General features: G+C 26.1%; 3 protein-coding genes across 3 annotated transcripts in view; all 3 read right to left on the bottom strand.

The window, feature by feature from the left end:
• The window catches only part of LOC113550325 (neurobeachin-like protein 2), a 108,351-nt gene that overhangs the window by 30,974 nt on the left and 58,003 nt on the right, over positions 1–19,374 (bottom strand). The gene's annotated exons all lie outside the window — the stretch shown is intronic.
• On the bottom strand, positions 1,534–4,127 carry LOC113550330 (calcium-binding protein P-like). The gene is given in 3 exon segments (XM_026952077.1): positions 1,534–2,329; positions 2,331–2,465; positions 3,948–4,127. Coding segments are annotated over 3 exon segments (822 nt in total). The 5' UTR covers positions 3,963–4,127; the 3' UTR covers positions 1,534–1,657.
• On the bottom strand, positions 16,140–17,678 carry LOC113550334 (cuticle protein 7-like). The gene is made up of 2 exons (XM_026952080.1): positions 17,524–17,678; positions 16,140–16,933 (listed from the first exon to the last, which is right to left on the bottom strand). Exons 1-2 carry the CDS (start codon positions 17,533–17,535, stop codon positions 16,424–16,426), a joined length of 522 nt encoding a protein of 173 aa, XP_026807881.1. The 5' UTR covers positions 17,536–17,678; the 3' UTR covers positions 16,140–16,423.

The following is a 19,374-nucleotide window of genomic DNA, read 5'->3' as shown; positions in this document are numbered from 1 at the left end:
TTATATATTTCTACAAAAAATGGAACAATATAAATTAATTCAAATATTTAGAGACAATAATTTATAAAATAAATAATTATCAATTTTAAGTTGCTAATAATATTAATAACTAATAACCAATGTTTTCAACCATTGTTGAAACTCTTTAAACTCTTGACTTTTTAAAATTATCAAGACATTTTAAGCTAACCAGGAATATATTCACATCATTTCTAAAGTTTTCCGGCATTGACTTATAACTTAATAACAGATATTAATATTATAATAATATGAGATTATTTTTCTCGCAAAAATTAGTTTATTTCAATTATTAATAGTAATATATATATATAATAAAATATTCATAGAAATATAAACCGATAGATTGTCTCCGCTCAGAAACGCTTTTCGTTTGCAATGATTATTACCAATCTCTAATTACGAGATACTTCCACCTTCGTTTATACTCTATACCAGGGGTGGCCAAACTTTTTTTAGTCACCACGTACTAAAAATATATTTCACCGTCTATAGTCTATACAGTAGAACAATAGTCCAACTAGTTTTAAACATACAAGTTATCTTTTTATTAACTTTAGTATTCTAATAACAATAATTGTTTTATTTTTTATTTTTTTTTAGAAATAGGTATACTGCAAACTGTGCTCTAGGGCACAATAAGAATATATGCTATAAATTAAAATAAACATGGGAACAATTTGAGGGAAAAAGCTATCTAGTGATACTACTACATTTTTTTCAAACATAAATAGCTATATATATTATTGTTTTCTATTTCTATCGTTGTTACTGGTTATTCGTTTATTACATTAACCATTGAAAAGGTTTCTACACTAATTTATTTTTAAACATCGTGGGGGATTCCGTGGATTGCGTGAGTGGCTAAATCGGAATCTAATAACAAATGAAAACAAATTACTTCAATAATATTGTATTATGGCTAGTAGGTTCTCGAAAATTGTGATATATTATTTTGATTGATTAATGCTGTAAAGACAGAAGAAAAAATTACACTTTATTAGTTGATAATACACTATTTGTATTCTTTTCTTTTGTTTCTATACATCTACTAAAGAAAAAATAGTTCTTTAGTTGATTTATTACACTATTTAATAATTTAATAGCCTTAAAATAATAAGTATTTTAAAAAATATTTAGAAATCTTAAAATCACATACATTTTATTATTTAATTAATATAATAAATTGTAAATGTGTTTGAGAATAAATCCTTCATAGAATAAACCGTAGCTATTATATAAGATTATGAGTTTTTATTTTAATACTTAATATACCTAAAACATAAATATTTTCCCTTAAATATTTTACGTGAAATCTTATTTTGACTTAGTGAGTATGCTAATAAATAAGAATAAACATTCAATAGAATTTTACAAAATATTTCAAACTAAACTACAAAATATTTACTAAACCAACTAGTAAAAATAAGTACATAATATCAATAACTATTGTAATATCTATGTAAATAAACGAAGAGAACTTTATAAATAATATAACGCAAGTAGAATAAATGAATAAGTTTATTGTCCTGTTAAAAATCAAACACGTTTTTATTTTTCCAAAATAGTTTTTCTGTGTAATAAAACTAAATAGTAATTATAATAAAAATAAAAACGGTCGAAAACCAAGTATATATAATCAAGTCGATTTTACTAGGGCTTTAGGTGTTTTTGGCGCTTGTGGCACATAATTATATTGCGGAGCCGCGTAAAAACCGAAAGGATGTGGCGCGTTGTAGTACGGCGTTGGCTGTCGAATAAACATATTAACTCTTTGTGGACGTTGGTGGGTTGTATACGTTTGACCGTCGAGAGACTTCACAGATCTCAGTATGTTTTGTCCATAGACAGGGTAGTTATACGGGGCGTAGTTAGTAAAACCTTGGTAGTTTGGTGGTGGATAATACAGTTCTCCGTTATGCGGTTGATAATACTGTCCTTCGTTTTGAGGCGGATAATACTCCCCATTATGTTGCGGTGGATACAACCCTTCATTTGATGATGGGTTCTGAGCTACACTGTGTTGTGCAGGGCGTTGGCCCTCGTGTTGCGGCGGATATAACGGTTGTTGTTGTGGCGGATTTTGTACTTCCTGTTGAGGCGGATTCTGCACCTCCTGTTGTGGCGCTACAGGAGACTGTGCTTCTTGCTGCGACGGAGGGTACTGTACTTCCGGTTGTGTAGGATACTGAACTTCTTGCTGTGGTACTGCAGGTTCTTTCGTTGGAAGCGGCTCTGCTCCAAGTGTAGTAACTTCGGTAGGAATGGTATAATCAATGGGAACAACAGAATCGACCGGGGGAGAGAGGCTCGATTGACGGGATGGCTAATTCAAAAATAGAATGTTTTTTAAACGGAATGTGTTTGCAATGGAAAATACGATCTTTCAATAACGATCTCTTTTCGGCGCTGATTAAACACGCAATAGCGGATACCAACACGATGGCCTAAAAAAAATATATATATATATATAATATACAGCATATTACATTTTTGACGGATGCTTAAATGCTTAAAATATAAAATAAACCATTAAACAAATTTTTCATTTGATCCAACGAGATGTAATAACAAAACATAAAAAATTGTTATTTTCCATTTAAATATCAAATTTTGTTAAAACTTAAAACGCCAATATAAAATATTGAATATTTATTTTTGATATTTTTAAATTGATTATGAGAACAGCTTAAAACCAATTTTTAAATGAAAAATAATTTATATGTTTTCGTAATTTATACAGATTCCACAAACATTTTAACTGGACAGTTTATTAACATGTATCCAAAAATAATAGAATAGTGTATAGTTTTAATTGTCTATAATTATCATACAAAATTCCGAAATATTTTTAAAATAATACCATGTCTGGAATAATCTAATATAAATATTTAGAGAAAATGTCAAATATATGTATATAAATAACCGTATTATTCATTTTTGAATCACAAATAATAGAAAATATCTATAAAATAATAATTATGGAGAAAAAAACAGTGGTAAATATTCATACACCAGTTATCAGCAAAATCGATGCTTATTTTTTATTGTAATAATAATATTATGTTGTAGACAATCAAAAATTAAAATTATTTTTTTAGTTTTTTTTCCTGAATTGTGTAGGTCAGCTCGACATAATTTTAAAATCAAACAAATTTAAAGTTTAAAATACAATATGCTTCATAAGTTGCTCTATCAGAAATTAAAAGAAATTAAAAATATATAGTCATATTTATTTAAGCTCAAAATTCGAATTTATAAGAAATTGATTATTCAAACTTAACGATTTATTCTAAAACGATTTTCGTTATTTTGTTGTAAATCAAAAATTATTAACCATAGACATTTTAAACACTTCAATATTACTAATAATATTATTTGTTTTTATATATACATAATTTGAAAGTATTAAGACTAGTTTAGGTAAAGTTTAACTTAAAACGAATTTAAAATTAAAATTGATTTAAATTTGATTTATTTTTTTAAATAAATGACAAAAAACATTTTTTTCTTGGTCAAAAAGTTTTAAAATATAATATGAGGTTTTTACTACGTTTTTCATTTAGAAATGTAAAAATATCATTAATATACAGGTATACAATTTTGTATAGCTGATGTTTGAAATTTTTTTAAAGTTAACGGAAATTTGCAAATATAATACAGAATTCTCAATACGTTATCCTTGTAAGAAAGAGGAAAAAAGTTTAGTACAATATCACATTAATTTTTTTGAATGTTTGATAACCAAATAGAATATTTACGAAAAATAACAATTTTTTATTAAACACTTGTTGATCTTCTAATCAAACTTATTACAATTCACCAAATAATTTTAAATATTATTAAGTTATGTTAATGATTTTTCATTAGTAATAATTAATAAATTATTTAATATGTATAATATAATAATAATAATATTATGTACTTACTTTGAAACACATCATGATGATTTTTGCTGAAGATAAACCACTTTTAAATTTTCACTAATGTTAACCAACAGCCGGAACAAGAAGTATAAAAAAACTAAAGACTGAAATCGAATTACGGCTCCTTAAGTAGAAACAGATACATATAAGCTATTAATTTCTACTCACATTAATGAGTCTAAAATCACCTACTGTCTAGACTGTAGCGATATCATTTCGTTGTTGAAACATTCTAGTCTTAATTTTTTTAAATAATCGCTATTAGAAGGAAATTAATTGTCATACGAACGTTTTACAAAAATATTGGCACAATGAATACTATCATACTATAGTATTCTGTATATAAATAGTTTTTTATTTATTCTATTGAAATTTAAAATACTAAAAGAATTCCTTCAAATAAATAAGTTATAAATATTATTGGTACATCATATACGTAAGACATTTTGTTGTAGATATAATTGATATTACTAGAAAAAAATCTATTTAAAATGGATTATAAATCAGAAATTAATTAGTACAATTTCTGCTAAAACAGTAATTTATTTTTTATTTTTAATGATTACACATTTTATTCTATTTTGAATTATGTTTTTTATATATAAAGTAGTATTGTACCAACAAAACATATAATTTTAAAATTAAATTTCATTTTTCATATTTACATTCATATTTGATTTTTAACAACAATAAAATATTTTAAATATGTATATATGTAATCGTATTGATGAAAGTTTACTATCTAGTATCAAAAGTTTACATTTTTATTTTAATGCTAAAATGTTTGTTTTCTTAACCATACTGTTTACAATTAAGTATATTTATACCTACATCGGGATACATGTTATTTTAAAAATTATAATAAATAAAATAAACTAATGTTATGTAACTATGATAGCTACAATATATACCTAATAGAAATATATTACAATTATTTTTTATCGTATACTTAAATGAATGATCTAATTTTTAAATATTATTATTAATAAAAATATTGTTGAAGTGTATGAAAACTTTATAAAGTAAATTTATATGATAAAATACAAGTTTACTTATGATTACTTTTTTAACCTAAGTCACAAGTAATTAAAAACAGCTAGTCCACTAGGACTTTTTATATATTAAAAATATTAAATATTATATCCATAATTTATGTATATATATATAGGTATTCCTAAATATTATTATTATTCATCAACTAAAATCAAAATAATATACCTATATTACAATGAATAGGTATTTAGATTAATTTACCTCAATAAGCAAAGATTCTGGCGAATATAAGAATGTTTTATATTATATAGAAATGTATTAAAAATAAAACTGGATTCCTATCGAGTAAATCATTTCACTATTTTTTATGTACCTATCTTAAAAAAAACTTACCTATATTAAGTTATGTAATGTTAAGCGTACATTTTGAGGTACATATACATAATGGAATATATCAAATAATTATTTAGATTTTGATTAATAGAAAACGTATACATGAATATAATATTATGTAAACAAATATTACAGAGCACATCTTAAAAAGTGGATCTCCTCGATATTGCATTTTTGTAAAAAAGCAACTATAGAAAAAAATTATATACATTTGATATATTAAACGTAATATAATTTGATATACTCGTAATTCATATTAATATTTATTAGATATATAAATAATATTATATATTTTTTTATTATTATTATACGTTTGAGTGATCAATTATTACTAATACTTATAAGAAAGTTAATATAAGTATTTTTTTTTTTGCATATACAGTGTACATAAATTTTTCTTATTATTCAACATTGCAGATAACTATTATAAAATGTAATTTAATTAAAAAGGATACACTTTGTAACCTATGTTTACATAAGATAATATAGTAAAAATAAATTAAATTTATAGTCGTATTAGAAATTATTATTTAAAATACCATTCAAATTAACGGTTTAAATATTAAAAAATATTAAATATACAATTCATCGTAAAACACGTGATTTTCGAAAATAAAATTCCCAAGTTAATTAGTTAATTTGTAAAAAACAAAATTTATCATGTATAAGTTATAAACAGGAAGTTTTTTTTATTGATTAAACTTATCATAAAAGCAAAACCATTTTGTTGGGCATAGTTTAGTTGTTAGTATAATATTTATATCAACAGAATAATAGTAAAATATCAAATTCACTGAATACCAATTAAACTCTAATGGGAAAACAACAGTACAAAAATTCATTTCAGACTGTAGATCAAGCGCTATCGATAGAAAATGTTATAGTAAAAATCAAGAAAGGCAAAATCGTAAATGAAAGTTGCGACAGGTGTGATGGACAATATTTTATATAATTCTACAGAATATATATTCATACACTTCTTAAACAGTAACCTAAAATCTATGAATTCATTTAATTAAAAAAACACCCAGTACATAAGATTTAAATATTTCAAGTAAATATCAGACATTATTGCTAATACTGATAAATAAATAAATTTTGTTCCTATTTTATAAAATAATGAAATAAACAGGAAATCGTTAAATTATTTTAATTTTCTAGTAACTGATAATTATAATTAAAATTACATTTTTTTTTTAGTAAGTTATACTAATATATGTTAAGTATTATAACTATAAATATTCATGAATGAATTTCTTATACAACATTTAATAATAATAAATCTTAAATGAATAATATTTATATAATGACGATATACTTTTTAAAAAGATGTTAACTTAAAATTAAGTTGTTAGAAAATAAGTTATTGTGAATTCGTTAGTATTTTTTGTCGATGTTCAGTACAATATATGATTTACTTTTACAAATATCGAGAGGTATAATTTAGTCGATAGTTTCTACACTTTATAGTAATAATTATTTATTATTGACAATTTTGACATAACGAAAATATAACAATAAAAGAAAAGCATTCTTAATCTATTTTTTTTTAGTGACGATTATGCGTTTGAGTCAATATTTATAGTTTGATAAACCATTGATTGGATTCCTAATGTGTCTTTCACAAGTGTTGATGTTTAATGGTGTCGTTTTGCGGCGGGAAAAAAGAAATATTATTATTTACTTTTATTTAAACTAAAAATCCGAAAAAGCCAGAGTCAGGCATTCAACACATGTTAAATTAGTAATAGACCAACTGGGAAATAAGATTGACATATGTAACTATAAATTCAGACTTAACAAACAATACGTTGCTTAACATACACAATTCTATAAAGATAAGTTTACTAAACAATATTTAAATATAAAATTCTAAATTCTAAAATATAATGCAATATACTCGTAATATATTATTGACACAATATTATAATACTACACAAACTGTGTAAAATAATTAATAAATTACACCATAATAAAAATTGTTTCCAAAAATAATCAATAAAACAAAAACCATATATTATGTTCCTTAGTACTTGGAATTTATAACTTAACTTAGAATATAAAAAGTTTAGGAATTTAAATTAAATGTCGATTTTTGTATATCAAATAATAAAACATTAAAAAATTAATATTCATTTTTGCAGCAAACAGCTTGCAAAAAATAGTATAATTATTTATGATAAATTATAATATACCCGTTTAGTAATTTAAATTTAAATCAAAAGAAAGAAAATTAATTTAAGAACGAATCAATAATTAAAGAATGAATAAGTACTATTTTTAAGTATTAACTGTTAATATAATTATTTCTAATTTAAGAAATTACCGAAATATAACTGTAAACCAGTCAACTCCTTCAATTATGGTATATAGGCATCATATTAAACATACCAAGGTATATGAATTAAATTTGTTCTTGGCAACCTTCGTAAAGAAATAAAACGTACGAAATTTACGAGCACAAACATTAACTTGTAATTAACTACTAAGGGAAATTTATTCAACTATTTTACTTATTATAATTTCTACTAAAATAAATCTATTCATTATTACTAACAAATGTTAATGTAAATAAATATAGTTAAATTATCGTAATTTGTTTAAACTTTAGCAAATATATAAGTTTAGTAATTTGTATTTTAAATATAATTTAAATTTTAGATTTTAAACCGAGCAATGAATAAAATTTTAAGATTATTTTGTTGAAATTCAAATACCTTCGAGAAGACTTGAAATCGTTATATTATAACATTTTCATTATATTTAGATTCATTTTAATCCAATGTCTATTTAAAGCGTGTTACTTAAATTCAAATAAATTTCTACGATATTATAATATAAATATTAATAAGACAAAATTAACTTAGTAATATAAACTGACAGACCGTCTCCGTTCAGAATCGTTTTAGTATGTACAAATTTATCATTGAATTAAAAATTTAATACGTCAGTTATAGTGATTTATTCGATGACGATAGATGAGGTACATTCAACTCTAGCAGTAAACCAGAACAGTTACGTACTTGCAATTTTTTTATTTATAAATTTGTCTATTTACTGTTATTACAGAACAAAGTTCTTATACCTAGTTATTAAACCTATCAACTTTCTACGTAATAAAAGGAAAATATCACCCACATAATATGGTTTGTACAAAATATTAGTTCATGGTTGTAAAGTCACATTATAAATACTATAATATGCTAAGATTTTAATAAAAAAACATTTAATACCTTTAAATGATTACATAATATCGTATCAAAATTAAACCGGCTTTTAGTTTATTGCTATTAAAAAAAAAAAAAAAAACTAGTTATTAATATTAAAATGCCTTCACAATAATCTGGTATAACAGGAAATACACTTAGAAAAGTAGACTACAGATTTAATAAGAATTGCATTCTTGCTAGTAATAATGGTCTTTTACTTAATTGGAAAAATAAAATATTTTCACGAACTTAAATAATGAACGTGTATTATACACGTAATATAAGTAGGTATAATATGTAAGTACTGTGTGAATTAAAAATAGAATAAAATACCTATAATCGGTTATTTTTTTTCTATAAAAAAAAAACTAAAATATATGTTTTAATATAAAATAAGTACTAAAACAGTATCATTATATAATTTTAAAAGCAATGAAAAAACAAATGCTTAAATACGTATAAAGAAAAAGGTACCTAAACGTACGTATTACTACTGATTGTAAGTAACAACTTATAAATATATAATTGAAAATCTTCTACAAAAATATGCTAAATTATAGAATAAATACTTTTTAATTAAATGACGATAAAATATTTCCGAAAGTGGCTTTTTAAATAATCATACATACAAATTTAGAAATGCTAAAAGATCATTAAAACACCAAGAATTAGATTAGAGAAAATTGGGAAGTGAAAAACAATTAATAATAGTTTATACAACTAATTACTTTAAATAGTTCTTAACAATATAATAATTAATACAATGTTAATTAGGAAACTAACAGACCTAACCCAGTTGGTATATATATAGTGTGGATAATATTAATATATTCTAAAAGTTATAATATGTTGAAACTATGAATATTATGAGATCCTTTTTGAAACAATATATTATAATGATTATATAACGTGATACTATTGAATAATAATAAAAACTGATAATGTGATTATGTTAATCAATATTGCATTGTGTTTTCCGTACAAGGATTGACTTTTCATTCATACTTCTATATATTATTCATTGCGTTGTAATACTAACGTGGTCCATCTTTAGAAATGAGATAACCAGTACAACTCTATAGTTAGCATTGCACTTAAGTGAAAATGTAGAAGAGGTCAATCCTATATTTTTTTATTATTATTATAAATCAACAATTAATTAGAATATTTTGTCATTTTTACTAAATTACAGTAATAATTATAAAACGTAAAATAGTATTGGATGATGCATAATTCAATGGTTAAAATGCAAACAATTGTAACCCTTTTACTTTGGTTGAAATATATAGGTTTTAGCGAAGTATTTAATTCTATATAATTCTGTCTTATTTCAATCAAGTATCGTTACTAGTCATTACCCACAACTCGATTTTGCTTCATAAATTTTCTTTATTTCCTTTATTTGAACGTCGTAACATACTAACATCCAACGATAAATAGTGACGAAAGTTGTAAGTTACATAAAAATGAAACATTTTATTTATATCACATTTTAAAAATATACCATAACGATATGAAACGATTCGTTTAAATTATAAAAAAAAATTGTCTTAAATTAAATTCGAATAAAAATAATATTATTACGTCTAATAAATTATAGGTACCTAAACCTTATACAAATCACTGTAATTAAAAATGAATGATGCTGTCATAATTATTATTATGCAGCCAATTCATAAATCATCATGATAATTCTATAATTATTTTTAATATATTTACTAATCAAAACGCTTTTGATGTTAAATAAGTTTTAGTGTCCTCTGTAAAATTATTTATTTATTAGTTATGAGATGAGTTATGGCAATTGGTCTTTTAACCGTCCATACATTTAGTTGTATACGTTATACGTTTATCTATAAATATACTACGAAAAAGTCAAACGTAATGTAGTGAAAATTGAAAAGTAAAATACTACCTAGTAAGTAATAACCTGGAGCAAAAAATTAACGCATTCAACATAATTTATGTTTAGAATTTGATATAAGTATTTACCCATTTTAATCATTCAGAACTTTTTAAGTACGTATATACAAGTTAAAATTAAGTATCTATATGGCCTACCACTAAGTACCACATACTAATATTTAAAACAAAATTAAATAATAATATTAGATACGAAAAAAATGTATTTATTATTATAATATATTAACATATTAATTAATTACTCCTATTTCAATACCGTAGATGTTTTTGAACTGAAATATTAAAAATTTTCACTTATATAATATTATCATCGCACAATGTTTCCAAACCTTGGACTTATATTCATAATATTGGAATTGAATTTTAAAAATTGGACACGGACGGTTTTCTGCATTATTAGTTGTTTTTTTTATTATACAGTAAACTACCATAAATTACATGTAAAAATCACCTTGGTGATTTGTTCACTGGATTTTCAATTAATGAAAAAAAAGGAAAACTCCGGAAGGAACTAGCCGGGATATAATATATTGTATACTTGTAATAATAGTACATGTATAGTGCGTCGTATATATTATTGTACGCGCAGAAGAACCATATCACGCACACTTAACTGGGTCATCGTGGGTTCTTCGAAGAGCATAATATAATAATACGCACACAATATACATTCATATATATACGTATAATGCACCTCGCCTCAGACTTATACCTCATCGACCGTCGCACAAGGACGCGTGGCTGTAAAATTCAATTATTTCTTAGGATTCTCAACGATTTTCTATTATTAGTAGAGGCGGGATTGTGGTATTTATACAAACGTCAACAAGACGCAGACAGAACGATTTTCGTTTCTAGACAAATAATAAATGAAAATAACATAAAAAAATTCCTGACATAATTGTTATTCACGTTGCAAATAAATTCAATTTGGTTTTAAAATCTCTATTCCACGAAACTATTTTATGATAAATTAATTTTTTGTTTACTCAGTAAAGGAATATAAAGAATTGTAAAATTACATTATTGAAGCACTTTTAAAACCATTATTCATTTATTAGTTTTTAAATGGGGTACCTATTATTTTTTAATTTGTATTCCATTACATAGGTATGATGTGTAGTTTTGTTACATTGTAAAATTATCGCCATTTAAATTACCCAGCAGTTATTTATCTACAAAATCACTAACATAAAATAATATGTTCGAAAATACACACAATTATTTTTTCACAATGCCACTTTACTCTTTTACCAATATGGTAAGACCAGTAGTAAAATAATTTTTTATAATATATATATTAATTTATTCAAAATTAAAAACAAAACTATTGTAGGTATTGACCAATTACTAATCAGTTATCGCATAAATGAAAGTCATACGTCATATCGCTTATATTAGAAAAATAGATTAAACCACCTATTTTGCATAAGTTTAAGGGGCAAAATGCATTAAAATAATTACTATTATATATTAGTTATAAATAATTGATGAATTTTTCAAGCATTAATAGTATTGATTTCATAAAAAATAAGCAGGTCGTAATTGAGATTTTTATTTATCCTAACATATAATATATATTAAAAGTGAGAAAATCAAAACTCCTTTTTAATGTACAATTTAAATACTTTTTTTCCTACGGGAAACAAGGAATTAGGCAATCAATTCACTAAGCATAAGGGGATTTGATCACTATCCGAAACACTGACGTTGTAATCTAAACTAACACGTTCCTCACTTCGACCAGAATCTACAATTAAAAAAAGAAGAATAGTAGTTATATAATAATTATAATATACAAATACAATACGTATTGCTATACCATTCTTGTATAACTATATCTGAGAGTCGTACTACATGTGCGAGGTGTAGTGCACCGCGGTGCAATACGCGCAGTGCATATCTACTGCATCATACATACGGTCCTCAATGTGTTCAATGGGTACGAAAGGTCGATTACCGCAACACTAGACGACTAGACTTAAAATATGTATTATTAGTCATGAATTATCATTATTATTATTATCATTAGCCATCGTTCCATTGTGGCCAGACGTTTATACAGAATCATTACGAAATCGCGCGTGGCATAACGCGATCGCAGTCCTTGGATGATGTTTATTTTGTCAACTAGATCGAAAAGTACGTACAATGGATTCGAACGATTTGATTCTGCAATAACATAATATTATTGTTATAAAATCAACCAGACGCTTCGATGTATTATTGACCTTTAGGTCGTGCAAGACAAGATATATATAGATGCAGATTCAAAAGAAACATGTGACAGGTTTCTGTCATTTTTATCCTTTCGTTACACCTCGATCGCGTTTAGCGAATACAATGTGCGGCAAACGAAGCAATATTATATTATGACATGTATACAATAGTGATATATATTTTTTAAGTCGGATGACGGTCTGACGAGGACACACCCTAGCCAAACCGGAATAACCATCCGCGAACAAACACTTTACATTAAATTGTATAATTTGTATATATTTAATAATTCTATTTATAATAATTTTATTTTGTAAAATGTATTAACTACAACCATTTTTTTTTGAATTTTTATCCAATCGAAAGTTTTAAGTGACAACAAAATTTGTTAAATGATCATAAAAAAAAAATCAAAGAATACTGAGTTTATTATACACATGACAGATTAAATTAGTCGTAGTTTAATAATAAATTACATAGGTACTGCAGGAATTAAAAAATAATAATAATAATAATAATGATTAAAGGTATTAAATTGAAATCGTTAGTAAAAATAAAATACGCATAGTTGGTTGATGGCATTATATCCGTTAGGGAAATACAAATATATTATTCGTCAAAACGCCAAAATGTACTTATGATTTCAACCTTGTAATCCGAATATTACGAGTAAACTACATCCATCTCATACATTGTACCTCAAATCGAATAAAAACGATTTCATACATCGATTGTTAAATAAAAAAAACGAATTAGTAGCGCAGACAATAATATCTGAAGAACCAATCCGACAATTTAAGATGGAGTGGGTGGTCAATAATCGAATTTGCTGATGTACGAATGATCGTACTGTCGTAGTGTCGTCAAACATGAAAGTGTACAATGAATCGACGTTTAAAATTAAATTCTTTATATTACGTGCGCACTCGACTATATAATATAGCAAAGTGTCTAAACAAAAAATGATATCCCCACTGCGCATCCTAAAACGGCAAACAATAGCCAACGCTATGGTAAAGCCGTAAAGGTATATAAGCGCAATGTTTTAATTTTGGAACAGTCATAATAATACTTATACACAATTACGAGTTATTATGAATAACGCGGGTCTTTTTATGATGGCCAATTTATCACGGTCAAAATATGACAATTGATATAATAGATAAAAAGTTTTGATACGCATAATATATACATATACTATTTAGGCATCTCATACATGTACAGATGTTTAATAGCAGAGACCAAAACGACTGTCCATATGATCGATTTCGATTAATGTTCGACTATAGAATAAAAACGGCTTAAGAATGTACGAATATACCTGTATTATAATAATAAATCATTAACATTAAGAAAGTAATAAGTTTAGGAAAAATAATCTTTAAAAATACACTAAAATCTGCACGCATATAAATACAATACGACATGCAAGGTCGTCCTATATTGTATTATTATAATATATGATGTTCTTATTTATACATCACGAGGATATTTGCTATTTTGTGAAAAAAATATGTACATTACATAGAAATGATAACTGCGCACCGAACAAGTTCTATAGTCTATACCATAAAGGTGAACACAGGCTTATTAAATATTTGTGACCATTATATGATCATGTTAGGTCACAACTATACATTAAATAATACAAGTATACAATGTGATCCATAAAACCATTTCGGTGATTTTTAAAAATTAAAAATTAAATTCAATTTCTTATTATTAAGTAGAGTTTAAGTTTAAGGATCTATAATGTACATGCACCTGCATATACATTTATAGATAAAAATTTATTTATGATCTAACATTCAATCAATAGTTTGTTTTAATTTTAAATGCATAACAGCAATGAGTATATAATTATAAGAATTATTAGTATGCATACGGGGAATAAGTACTCTACAATATTTCGCACGTCATTTCCATATTTCAAGATTTAAATTTTTTATTTTTCCTTATTCAATTTCAAGATAAACAAATTGTGATTTTAAGTATGTGCATAAATAATATCATTGATTATCATTCTAATTATAAAAATAGAATACAGATTCACAAATATTTAGTTTTAAAATCACATGAAACTACCCATTAAAAAAAAAAAAAAAAAACGGTGTTATTGTACTTTAATATTTGAATCGATTTTGAAAATTTAAGTATATCGTATTAAATGGATCACTTGTATAATGTGATCACCTTGTATAGAGTTGTTTTAGTAAAAGTTGTTCACGTGAAAAAATGTTTTAGCTGTAATATTCCGAATATTTGTTATTTAACAAAATAAATAAAGAAAAGGAAGTTATTACGTATTTGCATCATCTAGTCATATGACCGGAAACGCGATTTGACGCGACGGCTTATTACTTTTAGTTTAGTATTTATGCATATGAATAGTATATGTATAATATATTTTTCAACCAAACGTCATTATTAACCTAATTCACAATGTTTTAATTATTATTTATTTGTAAAGAGTAAAACAAATGTATATATACATCATAATAATATAATAAAGTTATAGTTTTGTCTGGAGTATTGCAATACAAAATATCTAGTTAATTAAGAAACAAATTTATAAATATATATAAAAAAACTGATAAATATTATATATATATATATATACATGATTGTTTTTTAACGTGAAAATATAGTTTAAAAACTATATTAACATTTTCAAAAAATATTAATTTTACATAATTATTCTAAGTAATAAAAAACAAAATAAATGTTCTAAAAGAGTTAAGCAGAAGAATTATTTTTAAAAACGATAATTTTTTAGGGAATAATGAGTGTGTGTCATAAAATAATCACTTTGTAATATGAATCACGATTTAGAACTCATAAACCCTATTTTATTATGGTTAAAATAATTGTATTCATTTTTAATTCATACACAGACTTCTTTTTAACTCATTTTAATTATTCATACCACAATTAATACTTAGATTAAACATGTGCTAATATTAATTTAATATATATTTTTGTATCGCATCACAATAATAGATACATTGATAACGATATAACATATAATAGCGCCAAAGATGTTATTTAAAAGTTACAACACTGATTGATATGACGTGATAAAATGTTTGTTAGTTTGAAATGCAGCCCACGTTATTTAGTAACTGGTTAAGTCAAAATAAATATTATATCGTTATCGAATACACATCTATAATTGTAGGTAACAAAACATAGTTCGCGCGCTTTTCCAGAAGACCTATGTATTATAATTTTTTTTTTTTTTGGATTTTACTATAAATCGTAGAAACTAAGAATCGAATATTCGAATTAGCAAAACATATCGTTCTTAGGTAGATATATGACGAACGGGTGCAATTGAAAATCATATTGCATTGGAAACACAGCTGGTGAAAAAATAGATATATAATAATTTGTCACTTTTTTACGACAAAAAAAAAAAACACATACAATAAATATTGTTCATAATTAATGTATTTGTTCAACACAATTAACAATACATTATACAATAATATTACAAGTAGGAAACTAAATATTATAAAAACAGAAAAAGATAAAACGAATACAGAAAAGACAATATATATACGAAGATGGAGCAGCGTCACGAGCAGGTCGTCCTACCAACAGCATTGCACACTCCGACGGTGATGATGGTGATATGATGACGATAATATAATAATTAATAATAATGATGATGATGATGATGCGAAATGCGCAATATGAAAATTACGATGACGAATTTTTCAAAAGCGGTTCGTCGTTTATTTACGCTTGACGTTTGTACGGGAATGGGTACGAAACGGCTGGAGCGTACACCGGGGCGGGCGCTGGTGCGTAAACTGCGGGCGCCGGGGCGGAGTACACCGGTGCTGGGGCGGCATAGACAGGGGCCGGGGCGGTGTACACCTTGGCCGGGGCCGCGTACACCGGGGCAGCGGGGGCTACGACTTTAGCGCCCTTAGTGACCTGGGCCACGAAACCGTTGACATCATCGGCGGTGTACGACACGGTTCTGACAGTGCCATCGGGTTCGGCCAGGCTGTACTGTCCCTGGACTACGCCGTTGGACAGGCTCTCTTCGGCTGTCTTGTAATCACCGGTGGCCGGGTCGGACACGCCGTACTTGTACGCGTACGACGGGTTCGGGTTGACCGGGTGGTAGACAGCCGCTGGGTAAGCGGGGTAAGCGACCGGGGCGGCGGGTACCACGGCGGCGGCCGGGTAGTACTGTGCCCGGGCAGCGAATACGGCGAAGCAAGCAAAGCAAACTGCTACCTGTGATGCAAATACGAACACGTCATTGTAGGTATTATTTTATAATATCGTAGTTATTGATGTAATATGAAAAAGAGAATTGAAGTGCGAGTTAATACTGTTTAAAAAGCACTTTAAACACACATTTGCAGCATATATTTCGAAAACTGAAAACATTTTTGTAATCGCCAAAATTGTTAGAAAATATGTTAAATTAAATTTATAATTTGGGTAATTTTTCGATCGTTTAATGAATAATTTTGTGATGACAAAATAACATAATATATATGAAAGCGGTCTTGGGTCTTGGTTAAAAGTCAGGCAACTATATAAAATTACTTAGTTTTTTAACTAAAGCTATACAAATTATACGAAATTTACGAAGTCACTCTAATGACGTGGTTACATATTATGTACCCATTTCAGTTGGAACGTACATGTATTGAACCAGAAAGTTTTAACAAATCCAATCGATTTTTTGCCAATACATATAACTATTCTTAAGTTAATACTATTCGAGTGTTTTTGTATACGTATTGTCCTACGACACAATAATGGCACTCGGCGTATAAAACAAAAATAACTATTAATAATGTACAAAATGCACTTACTTTGGAGAACATTGTTGATTTCTTTGGTTACACTGGACTCTGCGTAAAAACGATGATTAGTTGCAATATAAACTGCACGAACAGATAACTAGGTCTGAACACTTTATGATTAGCGAAGACAGTTGACGAGTGAATATGATAGACCGCTGTCACGCGACGCTTTTATACAGAAATATTACACGCGCGCACAATATGTCCCCGATATTGGGTGGTGATGTTTGCGACAGTTTTACGCGATTCTAGTAAACAAGTATGCATTTCCAGTTTACGACAGATATGAACGCCCCGGTCCATAATACGAGCTTAACAGACCGAAATGGCCATAACCACTATAGTATTAATGGTGTTGTTTTTTCTATGATCTTATTTTTAATTTTTTTCTATGCCTCATATCAAACGTACTGGTATATACTTGCTACTAGTGCTACAGGTTCATAACGATAATCGTAGACAAAATATGATGTGTATATTGTGCTGTAGTGAGCGCCCCACATTATTTTCGTGCATGATGGTCAAATTTAAGTCAAATGTGTAGTAAGTGATAATATTTTGCGACGATTCACAGACTAATTTCATTCATTTGTATACGAATGTAGATATTTTAATTATGTAGATGTTATACAATATTTATTTTATGTAAATTTGATAATAACGTATTGGTACTCGTCAGTTTGAAACTATAGGAGCACCGAACTTGCACAGAGAAATAAAAGTATGTATAATGATTTTTTAATTTATAATTGTGTGATTAAGCTTAAGCATACACATATTACCTATATATAAATTTATGAACATTTTATATTATATGAACTAATTTTCATAATAACCGGCTAATTTAAAATGCTTAATTTTATCAATAGTTTCCATAAACTTTCATTAACTCATTTTACTTTAAATATAAACATATTTTATGTTATTCATTAAATTGTATACAATTAATTTTACAAAAACCTGTAAATAGGTACAATACTTAGTAATAGAATTAACAGATTTAATAGCTATATAAATTCTTCTCAATATACAATTCTACTTTATTTTTTTACTTCTGTTACCAAATATTTTATAAAGAAATGGAAATTTTTTCTAAAAATATCAATTAAATCGAATTTTCTACCATAAACTACTCTCGAAGTAGAAAATCCGAATATTATTACTACCAAATAAAACGTATAAATTAGGACACTGACAAAAACAACATACAATTGTAAAACTAATACATTCATAGCTTCGATCAGAATCTAAAATATTGTTACAAATTAATTTTGCTTTAATTATTCATTATACAGCATATAAACGAGATACATTTTGTGAAAAATTGTAAATTAATTGTAAAAGGGAGTTGTAAGTACAATTATCAAAATTTTAACAACAATAATAATAATAAATATGTAATAAAAAGCGCAATAACCACAATATAGGTATAGTATAATATTTATTATTTTATTTCACAACTTGGATCTGACTGTAATATATATGATGCATTTAAGTCTTTCTTTCTTTTTTTACAACAAACCTTGTATTTTCATAAAATGTTATAATTTATCTATTGAAATACCTAACTGGTTAAATTGTAACCAACGAATAACATATTAATGTAAAAAATTAGAAATATACTTTAAAATAAGGGAGAGCAAACACAATTTTGCGCATATATAAAATATAAAATATGACAAATATTTCAAATCACTACATTTAATAGTCGCGCTTTATTCATCTACAATACGATCATAATATAAATACGGTGATATTATGTAACTGTATTTATCCATTTATCCATGGCAAAGGTATCCTAGAGCAGATTAATTATTATTGTGCTATGTTATAATAAACTGCATAATGCTGCAATCTAAT

Source organism: Rhopalosiphum maidis, chromosome 4, assembly GCF_003676215.2.
Source record: "Rhopalosiphum maidis isolate BTI-1 chromosome 4, ASM367621v3, whole genome shotgun sequence".
NCBI lineage: Eukaryota > Metazoa > Arthropoda > Insecta > Hemiptera > Aphididae > Rhopalosiphum > Rhopalosiphum maidis.
This window is presented reverse-complemented; position numbering and strand designations above follow the sequence as displayed.